General features: G+C 38.5%; 1 protein-coding gene across 1 annotated transcript in view; it reads left to right on the forward strand.

The window, feature by feature from the left end:
• HSD17B12 (hydroxysteroid 17-beta dehydrogenase 12) overlaps positions 1-15,412 on the forward strand; it is a gene marked incomplete in the record, with an annotated part of 1,530,252 nt that overhangs the window by 519,346 nt on the left and 995,494 nt on the right. The window contains 1 exon segment of the mRNA XM_044083399.1: positions 15,104-15,168. Within this exon segment, the coding sequence (XP_043939334.1) occupies positions 15,104-15,168 (65 nt within the window).

Here is a 15,412-nt window from a genome sequence, read left to right on the forward strand (position 1 = left end):
ACAAAAAGGCAGGAGTTTGAGCTGGATGTGGCAGAGTTAAAGATGTTAAGATTTGCACTGGGTGTGACGAGGGTCTTTAAACTCAACTTTAATTTTATCCCACTCCCTAGCTATATTTTCATAAGAATTTTCTATCTTCTCTGCTAGTTCCTGAATAATTTCCACTACCCATTCCTTAAATTCCTCTCATTTCAACAGGTAAGTGGACAAGTGCCAGTGTCTCATTTTTATTTCATTACCCTGTGTTTTAATTTCAGTTATTATTGGTGCATGATCTGAAATAGTTATTGGGTGGTTATCAAGGTCTTCAATTAAATGCACTTGTTCCTGTGAAATGTAAATTCTGTCTGGCCTAGCCCAGTTTTTGTATGTTGGGAAATATGTAAATTGACTCCGAACTCCTGGTACCAAATTCACATCTTCCATGCCAAATATTTTCAATAAATTTCTTTAAAAATCTACCCTCCTTTGGTATATTTTCCCTTCTGGGCCCCCCAGGCACATTTTCACCTATGCAAATCAAATTCCAGTCCCTACCTATAAGTAATGTTCCTTGCTGAAAGCTGATTATTTCTCCCAGAATATTCTAAAGCTCCATTATAGCAAATTTCAGTGGAAAATAAATACATGCTAGTCTAATCCTCCTCCCTTGCTAGTAGTCCCTTAGTAGTAAAAATCTATTTTTTTTTTACCTCTTCTATTACTTTTGGAGCTCCTCTTGCAATTAAGTTAAGTAGTGCTCTCTTCTTTTGCTGCAGGTAATCTGCTGAATAACCATCCTGAAAACCTTTAATTATCAAATTCACATATTCAATTCTTTTCCAATGTGTCTTCTGTAGCATAGCTATTTGCAGTCTACATGTTTTAATATAGTTTGCTTGTCTTTCTTTCTTGTATTTATCTGTGAGACCAATAACATTTAAAGACGATACAGAAAGTGTCTTATTCTTGAAAAGTTGTTATTCCCACCTTTTATGTATAACAGCTTTTTTGTTAAATATGTAGTTCTGCCTATTATGTTACATGCATGTACTGTTTACCAGGCAAATCTTTTATGACTGTGTTTGTTCTCATCTCCATTTGAGCCTGTCACATCTTACAGAACTTTGTTTTATTGAAAACTCTCAAAGAAAAATACAAACACCCAATACCCCCTAAAATTTAACTTAACACACAAAACTATGTACATCTTCAAATATTGAAGTTTTACCCTCCTAATAGGAGCAAATGTTCCAAACTGACAGTCCCCCCCCACACACACACAAACAGACTTGAGATAACCTAAAAGAAAGGTTATCCATGCTAAGATGCATGGTGTGTGCAGCTTGTGGTTCTGTTAAGTACTGCCTGGCTTTATCTTATCTTTATAGCTCACTCAGGTGGGAAAACACATGAATGCTTTCAGAAAACATTTTCTCCAAGCCATTTCTCTTTATCAGATTGTCTGTTAGAGACATGCGAACCAGACGCAAAACTATTTACTAGAGAAACCCTTATAATATTCCATATCCTTTTTCATTTACTTACTTTCTCTTAAAAACTGTTGCTAGATTAAGCTATTTACTAGAAAAAAGCCTTATAATAATCAATATTCTTTTTCATTTACTTGCTTTTTCTTAAAACTTGTTACTAGATTAAGCTAATGACCTTAAGCCAGGCATTCCCCTATGCAAGAATGAGAAAAAGCAAACTAATCTGTCTTTTGTCGTGCTCTTTTAACCAATTTCTTTTACATTGCAGTGCCTGCATTTTGTAAAATTGAACAAAGAGAAATAAAGAAAAAACAGGAGCACCTATTTACATTAGCATTCCCATTACACTTAAAAATAACTAAAAAAAACTTTATAACATGCAAAGGAAATAGTGTGCTATTTAAATAATGTTATTAAGAAAAAAATGTTTTACTTAAAGTTGATTTTCTCCCTCCTCTTCCCTTCTGCTGAGTACTTTTAGAGTTCCCTAGAAGTTTGAGTCCAAAAAAGTCCAATATTTCTGATTTTCTTTTTCTATTCCTGTTCATCTCAATCTCCCACACCCTGTCTGCTTCATTTGCAACATACTGTCTATTCTTTTAGTTAACTCTTGTACTTTTTTTTCTTTCTCGCAAGCTTTCCATTGAAACACTGGAAAAGGTTTCACTGGCACAATCTCTGGGGTCTTTATTACCAGAAGAACAAGAATCAGAATAATCTTCTGTTTCACAGCTCGTTTTTTTATTGGACAAACATTTGTATTTCTTCCTTAGTGTACTTCCATCAAAAAATGATTTTGTTCCTCCAGGCAAGAATATTTTGAAGATAGCTGGGTACAGCAGTTTGAATCTCATGCCTTTTCGACATTCACTAAATAAGGGAATACATTTATTTCTCTTCTCAGTGGTGTACAATAAGTAGTCATTCTCCACAAACACTCTTCTGTCTCCCACTTTTAGTACTTTGTCCTTTTGACACAGTTTTGTCAGAATCAACTCCTTCTGTTGGTAAGACTGCATCTTCACTATTAAAGGTCTAGTTTGTTTTCTCATAGCCTGGTTTGGAACATTCACATGATGTGCTCTTTCAGTTAACAATTCCTGTTATGGAATAGTAGTCCAATTGCTTAGTTGTGATTTTATAAAATGAATACAGTCTGTTCCTTCCAGCTTCTTGGTTAGAGCAGAAAAGCTTAGGTTTTCCCTACATGCACTGTCCTCTAATTCTATTTTTTTAAACATCTCTTCTTCTGCAGTCTCATTCAGACAGCCTTTTCTTCATTTCATCCTCTGAGTTTTGCAGTTTTATCACCTTATCTGAATATCTGTTTAAAGCTTCTTCCATTTTTTCCAGCCTTTTATTGTTTGAATTCGTATACTCTATCAGTGTTTCATTTAATTGAATCAAGTCTGTGTTCAGTTGCCTTGTACTTTCCTCTAGGTTACTGGAAGTCATGTGTGAAGTTGCTTTTTGCCGAACAGCTGCAGTACTTTTCCCAGTTAGTTTTTTATCATTGCCTTTTGTAGCTGATTTATCTTCAGGTCCTCTGTATTTCTTTTTTCCTGGCATCTAGGCAGTGCACTTACTAGTCAGTTACTGAAATTTGCACAGAAATCTAAGTCCACTGGTTTTGGCCAAGTTTCTGTTTTCACACTGGGAGAGCTGAATTAAGCTGTTACACAATGTGCAGCCATCTTAGAACTCTCCTCAAAAAACCTGGAAATATTGGATTTTTTTTTTACTTTGTTAAACTTATAGGGGACTCCAAAGAATATTCCCTACTTTATGTCATGAATGTATGGAAGAACATCCAGGAGAGGGGAGGAGGAAGGCAATAGTCAAGTGTAAGTAAAACAAAATGTTCTTAACAGTTTTTTTATTGTACTTGGCATATACGGCATGCTGTAAAGCAAAGCTTTTTTAGTTATTTTTGTGTATAATAGGGATACTGAAATAAACTGCTGCCCTTATTCATTTTTTCTTGTTCAGTTTTAAGAAATGTAGGCACTGCATATAAAAAGAGAAGAAAGCCTGGACAAGAGTATGACACTAGAAACATTGTTATGCATTTTCTTATTTTTACATTGGGGAAAGGATTAAGGCCATTGTCTTGACTTAAGTTTCAAGGGAAAGCTAATAAATAAAAGAACACTGAATAGTGTTTCCCTCTAGCACATAAATGTTTACAGTGCAATATGTGTAGCAGAACGCAACTTTGTATCTGGTTCTCATGTTTCTAAGGAGGCAATCTGTTAAGGGGCAATAAAAACAGGATACAGGTGTGTGTTTGTGGTATGTTCTTTTCCACAGGACATTAAGCGAACAGTGTATACTTTGTATTGTGCTTCACTTAACGTTCTTCTGCACAGTGGTCGATCGCATGTATGTCCGCTTAATACAGTATGGACGTAAATGCAGTCGGACGTTCTGCTGAAGGACATTAAGTGGAGCACAACTGTACTACTTTCTTTCATTGGTTAGGTGATGTTTTCTGAAAGCATTCAATTTGTTTTCATCTGGGAGAAGAGTAAAGATACAGGATTTATTATTTAAATTTAAATCTTTAAGTTCTGACAATAAGTATTTAAAGCACTGTATTAACTTAAAAATAGTACCGAAGGGCTGAGGGTGTTTAGATTTCTGAACAATGTGGAGGAAGGTTTGGAATTCCATTTGGACATCTTTGATATGTGTGGTTTTAATATACTTAGCACCATAATAAAGTAAAATGAAAGGGTAATGTAAATGTTAAATGACAAAATTAGTAATGTAAATAACTGATAAATGATTTAATGCTCACTGTGGATGAGGAAAGGAGGAAATATGACTTAAGGAAGTGTGTAGATGAGAAAATAAATATTGACAGGAAGAAGAGAAAAATTGATATTTAAATGAATATGCACAAAAGGTACACTATCCGAAGCCCAAAAAATATGCCAACCTTTCTAGAGGGGAAGGGACTTTCAACAGAATAGGGAGAGATGGACCATTATTTGAGAAGATGGTTAATGTATATAGTCATAATACCAGAGAAGTGGAGGTTTACAATGAAGATGTAGAGTGACCTGGTGACATCAATGACCCATTAGTGTATGCCCCCGCCCCCCGAAGGTCCGAGAGACTGAAGAACAAAGCATCTGTAGATTATTATGAGGAGAATTGGAGGGGGTGGAACAACAAGGGAAAGAAACAAGTTTATTGTTGTGTCTTTCGGCTTTTCCCGGTTAGTGGTTGCTACAGCGGAACTCCGGTCTGCTAATGATTGGCAGTAGATTTTTACGTGCCGAATTGCCGGCCCTGACGCACAACCTTCAACGAAGGCACGCCCATTCATGCACGTCTCCGCACAGAAGACGCTCTAGCTGAGAATCGAACAGGAGAACGTCTTACTGTGAGGCAACAGTGCTACCGCAGCACCACCACCGCAGTCAAAGAAACAAGTTTATTAAACGGAACAAATGAGGGTATTGATGTTAATATGAATTATAATAATGCCTGTGACGGTATGGAAATAATAGGGCCCAGATTAACATATCAGGGTTACACAATTTTTAATTATAGTAGTATAGAGATTATGACTGGACATTTTTATTTGCTAAAGGTTTTTAATTTGTCAGAAAGAAAAAAATGTGAAATAAGTAATATGCTATTGATTTAAAAATGTTCAGAAGAAAAACCTTGAATTATTAATCAATGAGCCAGTCGAAATAGGAGAAAAATTAAGAAAGTGTGTGGAATCCCCCACTACACCCACAGTTGAAGAACTTTGAGAATATGGTGGAAAACAAATTAAGGGAAATAACTTCTAAAAATAAAGTTTGGTCCAACTTAACAGTTGATGAAAGATGCACTTTAGATACACGTAGAGAAAATAAATTTGTAAGGGTAATGAAACCGGATAAGGGTGGGGGAACAGTCCTAATGGATGCCATTATATACGAAAGTAAAATAATTGATCTTTTAATGGATGAAACTAAATATTCTAAAGTTTCTCTAAATGAAATAAATATTGCTTATAAGAAAATATATGTAATATTAATTATGTGCATCTGTTCTACTGAACTTTGCTGTGTATTGTAAATAAACCTGTGTTCAGGGCGGAAATGGCTATCAGAGTGCTTCATTTTGTTTATTGTTGACTGTTTGGCTTTTTTTCCTCCTTTTATTTGGTAGAAGAGTAAAGATAAGACAGAAAACAACGGTACTTAGTGGAAGTAGAAGCACAGGCTGTACCATGCATCTTAGCATGGATAACCTTCATTGTAGGTTAATTTAAGCCTGTGAGTGTGTCAATCTGGGACAGTCATTCCTATTAGGAGAGTTAAACTTTATTAATTGAAGATGTACATAGTTTTGTTTGCTAGTATGAAGTTAATAGGTATTGCGGGTATTCTGGAGATGTTTGTTTTATTGCTTGAGGTTTCTTTAAAACAAAAAGTTTTGTAAGATGTGATATAGGTTCAAATGGATATGTCAAGAAATAACTGTATAAATAATAAATCTGACAAACAATGTATGCATGTAACACAACAGCTGTTATACCTAACAGGTGGGAATAATAACTGCTTATCATAATTACACGTTCCATATTATCTTTAAATGTGAATGGTCTCCCAGATATATACAAAAAATAGAGTAGTGAACTATATTAAAAATACAGAGTACAAATAGCAATGCTACAGGAGGCACATTTGGAAAGAACCGAGTATCTGAATTTGATGAAAGGATTTCACAATGGTTATTCAGTGGAATATGTGTGACAGTTAAAAAGGGGAGTAGTTATATTAATTGCATGAGTAGCTTCAATAGTGATAGAGGAAAAAATATAATAATGGAAGATTTGTAGTACTTTGGGGCTACTGGCAAGGGAGAAGGATTACACTGGCATATATTTATATTCCACCTAAAACTGCTACAGTGGAGCTTAAGAAAATCCTGGTAAAAATCTGTTTTCAGCAGGGAATATTACTTGGATACTTTTCTGAAGTACAGGCTACTTTTCTAAAGTACAGGCTAACACAGCAGGTCTTTAGCTAATGAAGTTCCCGGATGACTGCAAACTAGGAGCCATAATCGAAACTCCTAATGACGTGGGCATCCTACAAAAGAGCCTCATGGAGACAGATGCCTGCTGTCAAAGCCATGGCCTCAAGCTCAATGCCAAAAAGTGCATGGTCATCCCCTTTGGTAAAAACTCTGTACCCATGAGCTACCACATAGGTGGTAGTCTACTTAACACCAAAAGTGTGATGAGACCTTGATAATCACATCACCACAGTAATCAGGAAGCCCTTCTAAGTGGCACACCTCATCACAAAATGTTTCTTCTCCAGGAAAAAAGGTCATTGTTCTCCTCTACTCGTCACTCATTAGACCCATTAATAGAGTACAACGCCCCTTTTGGTATGTACCTCACAAGACATCTACAACAACTGGAAAGGCCACAGAAATACCTTACAAAGAGGATTACTGGCCTCAAACAGATGCCCTACACAGACAGTGTCAAAAAACTCCACCTTTATTCCGTCGCATATCGCCTACTCAGAGGCGATCTCTGCCCTGCTATGTCAAACTCAGAGCTGCTGGACATGCTACACTTAAAGAAATCCCAATCCCTCTGAGCTACACACTTTAGGCACCTAAACCTTGTTACTACAACAAACAGAACGTGCTGGGAGGATAGATTCCTGTCCCAGAGACTTCCCATACTCTGGAACAAACTACCTATGTCAAACAAAGCTCCTCATTAGCACTCTTCTAGAAAAATCTTGATGATTGGATGGGAGATAGAAAATTCACCCCGGGGATCACTTCTGTGGCTCTGCTCGATGGGCACAGGAAAATAATTTTCTTGGGTGGCAAAAGCCAGGGTACCTTTTTGGCTAGGCTTATATAGGCCCTAGGGCCAATAGCCTATTACCTACCTATGAACCTAAGACTTTGTAATATGTGGAGCTTATGGTGGTGGTTATGCCAATTGGGCACTATTTTCTTGGATTGATTTTTTTTGGAAGGGGATGTTTCTGTACGCTTTCCTTCCCCCTTCCCTCATTCCAAAAGTCCTTTTCAAAGTTCAACAGGATGGTCCCAAAGTCTTGTTGGTGCCTCCCTTTTTTGCAAGATAGTATTGTTTCCCTATTCTGCATTTAGCCGAGGGCAATCATCGCAAGTTACCTCACAGGGTAGACCTACTAACACAGGCCAAGGGATCTCTCATCCATCTCCATCTGTCCACTTTTCAGCTGACACTGAGTGATAGGATTTTGATTCCACACAGGCACCTTTTTTTCTGAGGAAGTGTTTAGGGTCCTGCAGGAGGCCAGGAAACACAGTAGTAGAAAATCCTGTTTATCCAAACAGAAGAGGTTTTCTGTTTGGTGTCGTTCTCGGAACCTGGATCCACTTTCCTTGGATGTTCCTGTGGCTCTCTCATCCGTGTGAGTTGCTAAATGCTGGGTTGACTTATTTTTCTCTTAAGGCCCATTTATCAATTCTCTGCTTGTCTGCCTTTATCTCCTCCTTTAGCTTCTAGATTTGAGGCCATATTATTCCTTAAAGGTGTCCCTCATCTTAGACCCCCAAGGAAGTCTGTTCCCCCTACTTGGAATTTTAATTTGTTTTGGAAAAATTGACTCTGGCATCTTTTCAACCTGCAGCTTTATTTCTTGCAACATTGCTTTTAGAAGACTGTTGTTTTGTTAGCCCTTCTGCTAGATGGGTGTCTGAGCTTCAAGCCCTTATGGTTTGTCCTTCTTTTTTGGTGTTTCATAAGGACAGGGTGTCCTTGCTTTACTAATCCTCCTTATACGTGCAAGGTGGTGAATGAGTTGTCCCTTAATCAGTGTATTCATTTGCCCACCTTTTTCCCTGCAATCTGCCAGTGAGATGATGTTGCACACATTGAATACGCATAAACAACTCAGATTTTATTTGGATAAGACTATTAGGAAATCTGATCAGCTTTTTACTTCCTTTCATCCCAGGTCTGTGGGATTCGCTGTATTCAAGCAAACTAATTATTCTTGGTTCTCCAAAAGCAATTTCTTTGTTGTTCCTTTCACGGTAAGAACCTTCCTTATTCTGTTAAAGCTCATTCTACTAGGGCTGTTGCTTCTTCTGGGGCTTTTCTCAAGGGTTTGGATACTAACTCTATTCCTGAGGCAGCTACCTGGACTTCTGTGTACATGTTTACTAAGCACTTCAAGTTGGATGGAATTTCCAGAACTAGAGCTAGTTTGCTATGGCCATCCTTCATGGCTTCCTAGAGGGCTCTGCTGGCCCTTCCTCCTTGCAAGTTTCTTTCTGATATTTAACACTCTCCCTAAAGTAGTGAATACTGCAACAGTGAAATGAAAGGACATAGTACAGTTATGAAAAGTCTTAGCATAACAGTAGATGTCGTTCTCTTCACTGTTGCAGTATTCACTCCCTCCCTCTACCCACTGGTCCATTTCTCTTCTGGATTACTGATGACCTTTCATTTTCTTGGACTGGCATTCCTACTGGAGCTGTCATATCTGAGGGTGGTACGTCTGGACATCACCTTTATGCCCTACATTACACAAGGAGCATACGTTTGATGTATGGCATACCTTAAGGCAACCTAAGACTTTGGTATACTGGCTGGACATCAGGCCACCCTTGGCAGGGGATCCCTAATGTAATGAATACTGCAACAGTGAAGAGAACATCTACTGTTGCGGTAAGATTTTACACAACTGTACTTTATGGGTCATGATAAAATGAAGTACTTAGGAGTATGGATTAAAAAAGGACTATCTTATGGCAGTTAAGGATATGTGGGAAGAGACTAAACTAAGGATAATACAACTGAAAAACTGGAAGCTCTGCTTTATGAATGTGGATAGCAAGATAGAAACAGTGAAAAACATTTTAGTGTCTTTAGTTTTATACACAGGTCAGGCACATTTTTATCAACCAGAGGAGACGTGGATAGCAATTAATAAAGAGTTGAAGGATTTTATCTGGGAGTAGAAGAGGGCAAGAGTAAAGTGGGATAAGTCGATCCTTCCAGTAGAACAAGGTGATTTGGGATTGCCTGCTTTGAATGGAGTATTTCAGAGCTACACAGTTAAGGTTGCTGTACATAGCACAAGCAGAAAGCTATAACTCAGAGGAAAGGGATAATGATGAAATAGGGCAAGCATGAGAGACTAGGATTTTGGATGCAGATCCTTAAGGAGAATAACAATAACCATATAGAAAATTATATTCTTAAATCAGCACCAAGTATTTTGAGAACTAAGCCAACACAGGGATGGAGAAAGGAGATTCTGCCCATAGGGATGACTGCAATTAGGGGTACGTAGAATAGGAAAGAGGAGGCTGGATTTTCCTGGAGGAAACTGGCAAAGGAACCAAGGTATTGGGAGCAAGTAATGAGAGAGGAAAAGGTAGTAGAATGGGAAGAGGACAAGAATTAATTTAGACTACGGGCTTGAGATTACCTTCCCTATCAAGAATAGATATCAGAGTATGAACAAAGAGAAAGAAATAGGGGTGTCCCAAGTGAAAAACCACCAGTGGTAGAGTTTTTAATAGAATCTAGTACAGAAACTGCTGTTAAAAAAGGGATAATTAGTAGGACATGTAAACTTTTGCATGATAACTATAGGAATCAGAGGAGGTTGTAAAGGATCGGGAAGAGACAGCGATTAGATAAGCAATTCACAAAGAAACAATGGGGGGATATATGTATGGCTCCCAAATATGCAACAAAATCTAGAAGATTTAGAATCTTTGTTTGGAAGTGTTTGCGTAGGTATTTTTAGACCGCAAGCAGACTCCAAAGAATTTTTCCTCAGGTAGACTACCAATGCTGAATGTGTGTTGGGAAGAAAGAATTAATTGGGAACATATTTTCCCAGTGGATAACTCAACATACAATATGGAAAAAGAGGCACAATAAAGTTCTGTTTTTATGGTAAGTGCATACTTTTGTTTTGTATGCATTAGCTTGAATAATTATCCAGGATCATTAAAGAATTTGCAGAAAGATTTTACTAGGATCACATTAGGAAACTCAGGGTGGGCAGTAGGAATGTAACTACCTGACAGAAAATGCTGACTTATTTGATACCTTCAACATCTTGGCAGGAACATTTGATACTTCCTACAGACCTTGTGGGTAGTTATAACCCTGCCACATTTTAGGAGCTAACCTCATCACAGCTAACATGGATGATTACAGGTCCTCTAAACAAAAATAAAGAAGACTAATTTCATGTGGGCTGATTATATACCAGGTTGTTGCCTATTCTTTCACTTAAGCAACATAGTATTCAAACATTGTGTTCTCCTAAATAAACTGCATGTGACCACATCCCTGAACTGACTGTGCTGATGCATAAGGAAGATACTGTAGATGATCTGAAAATGAGACTGTTGTTTTCCTTGCTGGTTTGTATGTGGAGGTGAGATGAGATCCCATTTGCAATCTGAATATTCCAACATCAGTGTCTTCCCACTTGTCCACTTCTGCCAAACTCAGGTTTGCCAACCTTCCCATACTGTTTTGGCTTGTTGGAGACCAGTGAGGAAGGTTAAGTGAGAGAGAAAAGAATGGTGGGTCAGTCAAAGCCACCATAGCTGCTTGGGAGGTATCTTGGAATGAGTCTGCATTCGGCCCCATCTCCCTATGTTCTGGTGTAGCATTTGTAGAAGACCAGTGGGGCATGGTTTCTAGAGCAAGCCAGTGCCTAGGATGCATGGGAAGACACATCCTAGTCTGCCAAACCCTGTATTCACTTCCCAGGCTCTGTTTTCATCAGGGCTAGGATAAGTAGCCTGCCTCCACTACCTGCTCAACCCTTTCTCATTCCCTCCTGGGAGAAGTTTCCTTTCCCTTCCCCTTCCAGGTCCTACAAAGGCCCAGCCTCTAACCAAACTCAGGTTGTCTGGGTCATGGTCAGAGTTTTATCCCCACTGCACTATGGATCTGGCTACAATTTGCAGTTGTAGCCAGATCCATAGTGCAGAGCTTTATACCTCTGCACTATGGATCTGGCTACAATTGCACATTGTTTAGATAGACATGTATCCTTAGTGTAGAGCTTTATCCCTCTGCACTATGGATCTGGCTACAACTGGACATGTATCCAGTCGGACGATCCCGGTCAACAAATGTAAAATAAAAATAAAATAATAATGTGATTGAAAGCATACTACTCTGAATGATCTGTGCTAACCTAGGTAACCTCCTCCTTTATTGGGATATTTGTCAAAGGCAGGTCATATTTCCTGACTTTGGTAACCTTTGAAGACCATTCACGTAGCAGAGGCCTTTAACAGTATCCTGTTGTGGGGACTTTCAACACTCATGAATCTCTTAACATCAGCGGGTATAATCAGGTGTCTAGAAGACTAGTTGACAGGTAGGACTCAGTGAGTGAGATTTGGTAGACTCTTCTCCACTACTACCAAAATGACCAGTGGTATTCTGTAGGATCTTTTAGGGCCCTGTTTTGTTTGGAATTTTCTGTGAAGTGAATGTGAGTAGGCATCAGTGGATGACCAGGCAAGTTGATACCTAATTGCTTCCTGGCCTGATACTAGGAAAACTGCATGAAGGTCTAATTTAGCTCCAGCACTGGTGAAGACAAAACTAACAATTGCCTTTAGTGAAAATAAATGCAGTGCTGTTTTTGAAGGATTGAAGGATTGATAAAGGTTAGTCACTGAAGATAAATATTGAAGCTAGAGGTCTTGTTTTTTCTGATGATGCTGTTTAATTTTTTTAACCTTGATTTAGCACTAGCAGTTAGTACAGCTTTCTGGTTGGTGAAACATATGACTTCAAAGAGCGCGTCCATTCAAGCTAAGGATGAGATTATCCCTCTGTATACCTTACATGATACATCCAGTCGCTGAATATTGCATTGTTTTCTGCAACCTGCTGACCAACCATCTTCTAGAACAAGAGAAAGTGCAGGGATTCCTTTATGGAAAAGTTGATATTCAAAGGTTGGTACTAGGCTATCAGCCCTGGGGCCTATACAAGCCTAGCCATAACAATTCCCTGGCTATTTCTTCCCACACTATTTACTTCCCTGGACCCCTGTCTAGCAGGGCGACTGACATGATCCCCGGGGTGAATTTCCTTTCTCCCATCCAATCGTCAAGGTTCCTTTTGAAGAGGGCCAAAGAAGCACTCTGCTTGACATGTATGGGCAATCTTTTCCAGAGTCTGGGGAGTCTCTGGGTCAGAAACCTATCCCTCCAGCATGTTTTGTTTATTGTGATGACAAGGTTTAGATCCCTGGCGGGTGTGGCTCTGAGGGATTGGGATTTCTTTAAGTGGAGTATGTCCAACAGCTCTGGGTTTGACATGGCCTTGTATGGTAAGCAGAGATTGCCTCTGAGTAGACGATATGCGACAGAGTATAGCTGGAGTTTTTTAAGACAGCGTAGGGCATCTGCTTTAGGCCTGTGATTCTTTTAGTGAGGTATTTCTGCTGCCTTTCCAGTTGTTGCAGATGTCTTGAGAGGTATATACCAAACGGGGCATTGTATTCTATAACTGGTCTAATGAGGGATGAGTACAGTGGGACAATGACTTCCTTTTTTCCTGGATGAAAAGCCCTTCGTGATGAGGTGTGCCGCATAGAAGGATTTACTGACTGTTGTGGAGATGTGGTTATTGAAGGTGAGACCACTGTCCACCTGTGTCCCTAAGTCTCTTATCACACTTTCGGTGTTTAGTGTACTGCCACCTATATGGTAATTCACGGGTACATGTTTTTTCCCAAAGGGGATAACTATACATTTCTTGGCATTGAGCTTGAGCCCATGGCTCTGGCACCAAGCATATGTTTCTGTAAGGCCCTTTTGTGGAGTATCCACATCATTTGGGGATTCAGTAATGGCTCCCAGTTTGCAGTCATCTGCGAACTTTGCTAGCCAGAGTCCCTTATTGTTGGCCTGTACTTCAGGGAAGTAGATGCCAAACAAGAGCGGTCCCAGGACTGAACCCTGAGGTACTCCACTTGTCACTTGTCTGGAGCTGGATTTGGAGTCGGCTACTTTTACTGTATGGGTCCTATCAGTAAGCCGGTTAGCAACCCATTGGGTGACGTAGCAATTAATGTCTTCGGGCTCTTGAATACTCTGGCTTTTCTTAGTGTGTTGATGCTGCTTGTGGCATTAGTGGGTAAAACATTTGCCAGTGGTGGATATTTTGCTGATATTTCAAGTTTAAAAATAAAAGGAACCAGAAACAGTTTTGTTCGTTCTTAGGCAGAGTTTGTGCATTTTATAGAATGAGTAACTGGTGAGGATTTTAAGGTAAGGAAATTCAGCAGCATTTTGTTTACAGACATGCTTGCAACATTTGGTATTATAGGATGAATTGAAGGCTAGTAAAGGTAAGGCCTGTTAAATTTTTAGAAGGCGGGTGAGGACAACAAGGAATAGCAGTGTGCAAGTCCTGGTTCATTTTATGTAGCTAGTGAGAACTTTTTTTTTTTTTTTTTTTCTGGTAGGGGAGAAGCTATTGTAGGAATTTTTTAAGCTGAATGTGGGTTGTTAAGGTACATCCTTTTCAGATCAGTGTAGCTTTAACAGACTTCTCATATGCAACAGAGCCATAATTAATGGATGTTATAAGATTACTTGAGCAGTAACCAGACAGATTACAGAGATAAGTTGGGGTTTTCACTTTCTGTAGCCATAATAATTAGTCTTGAATGTGGTATGTTTGTACATTTTGATATCAAGAGTATGTATGTATGTATGTAAAGATGCATGTTGAATATTGTTATAAAGAGCAGGATAACAAAGGGAAGAACTTAACATGACATCTTTTATCCCCCCAATAAAACAACAGCAAAAAATATTATCTTTAGGCAAGTTATTGAAAAGCCATTATTGTCTTTCATTAATGAACAAAGTCTTAATACCCCATATCTTGTGACTGTCAGGATATGATTTTTGGTGTTGATGCTGAACCCTTCCACAAAGGATACAGGTGTAACCAACATTGTTATAGGCAGTGAATCATGGGCTTTCATTCTTTGTGACGTTGGTTTAAAAGTGAAAGGAACATTAGGGCACTCTGATCTGCCAAACTGCTAAACTTATGCTTTTCTATAATTTCCATTCTTCTGCAATGGGTGTCACTGTTGTAAGGTGTTGAAGGATTTCCCTACAATCTCTCTATGTTCTAGTACAGTTTTCTATTGTTCTGATTCAGCGAGTGAACGAAAGGGAGCAATGATCAGGCAGTGCAGTGTTAAAATCATAAATTCATGAAGTAATAGCATGTCCCACTTTTATGCAGACACGTTAAAAAAATGGTAATAATGTTCTGTGTATTCTTGTGACTTTGAGGTGAGTACATTCCAATAATGGGTGAGTGAAAGAAATCTGTTGAAACTGTTCCCTTTCCCTCAAGCTGTTCAATTGCTTTTTTTTTACTTTATGTATTTGATGTACTTTTATTTGTACATGTAATGAGCTTGTTCTGTTTGAAAATGCAAATTAAAGAAAATAACTAAAGTCAAGTTTGCCTTATCTTTTGAAAAAAGCTGTTGAGTGAGTTAGATGCAGTGGGTTTAGAGACCTTCCTTACAATGATTTACTTTTTTAAATTTTTGCTTCTTTTCTTATTTCAGTGAACAATGTCGGTGTGTCTTACTCTTACCCTGAGTATTTCCTTGAGGTTCCAGACCTTGAAAAGGTAATTAGTTACTGGTCTATATTATTACTGGTCTATATTATAGTGAAGCTTTTTAAATCATCTAGCAATGATGACACCAAACTAAAATGACATATTTTCTAATAATGGTAGAGAAAGAAATGCAGTTATAATTCAGAATGCTTTTTGGGAATTTCAGCCACCCCTGACATAAGTGTTTAGTGTAAAAAGTGATGTATTCACAAGAAGCAGGGGTGATGTATTTCATTGCAGTTGCTTTAATTTT

This window comes from Protopterus annectens, chromosome 9.part0 (genome assembly GCF_019279795.1).
Source record: "Protopterus annectens isolate FY-2018-M chromosome 9.part0, PAN1.0, whole genome shotgun sequence".
NCBI lineage: Eukaryota > Metazoa > Chordata > Ceratodontiformes > Protopteridae > Protopterus > Protopterus annectens.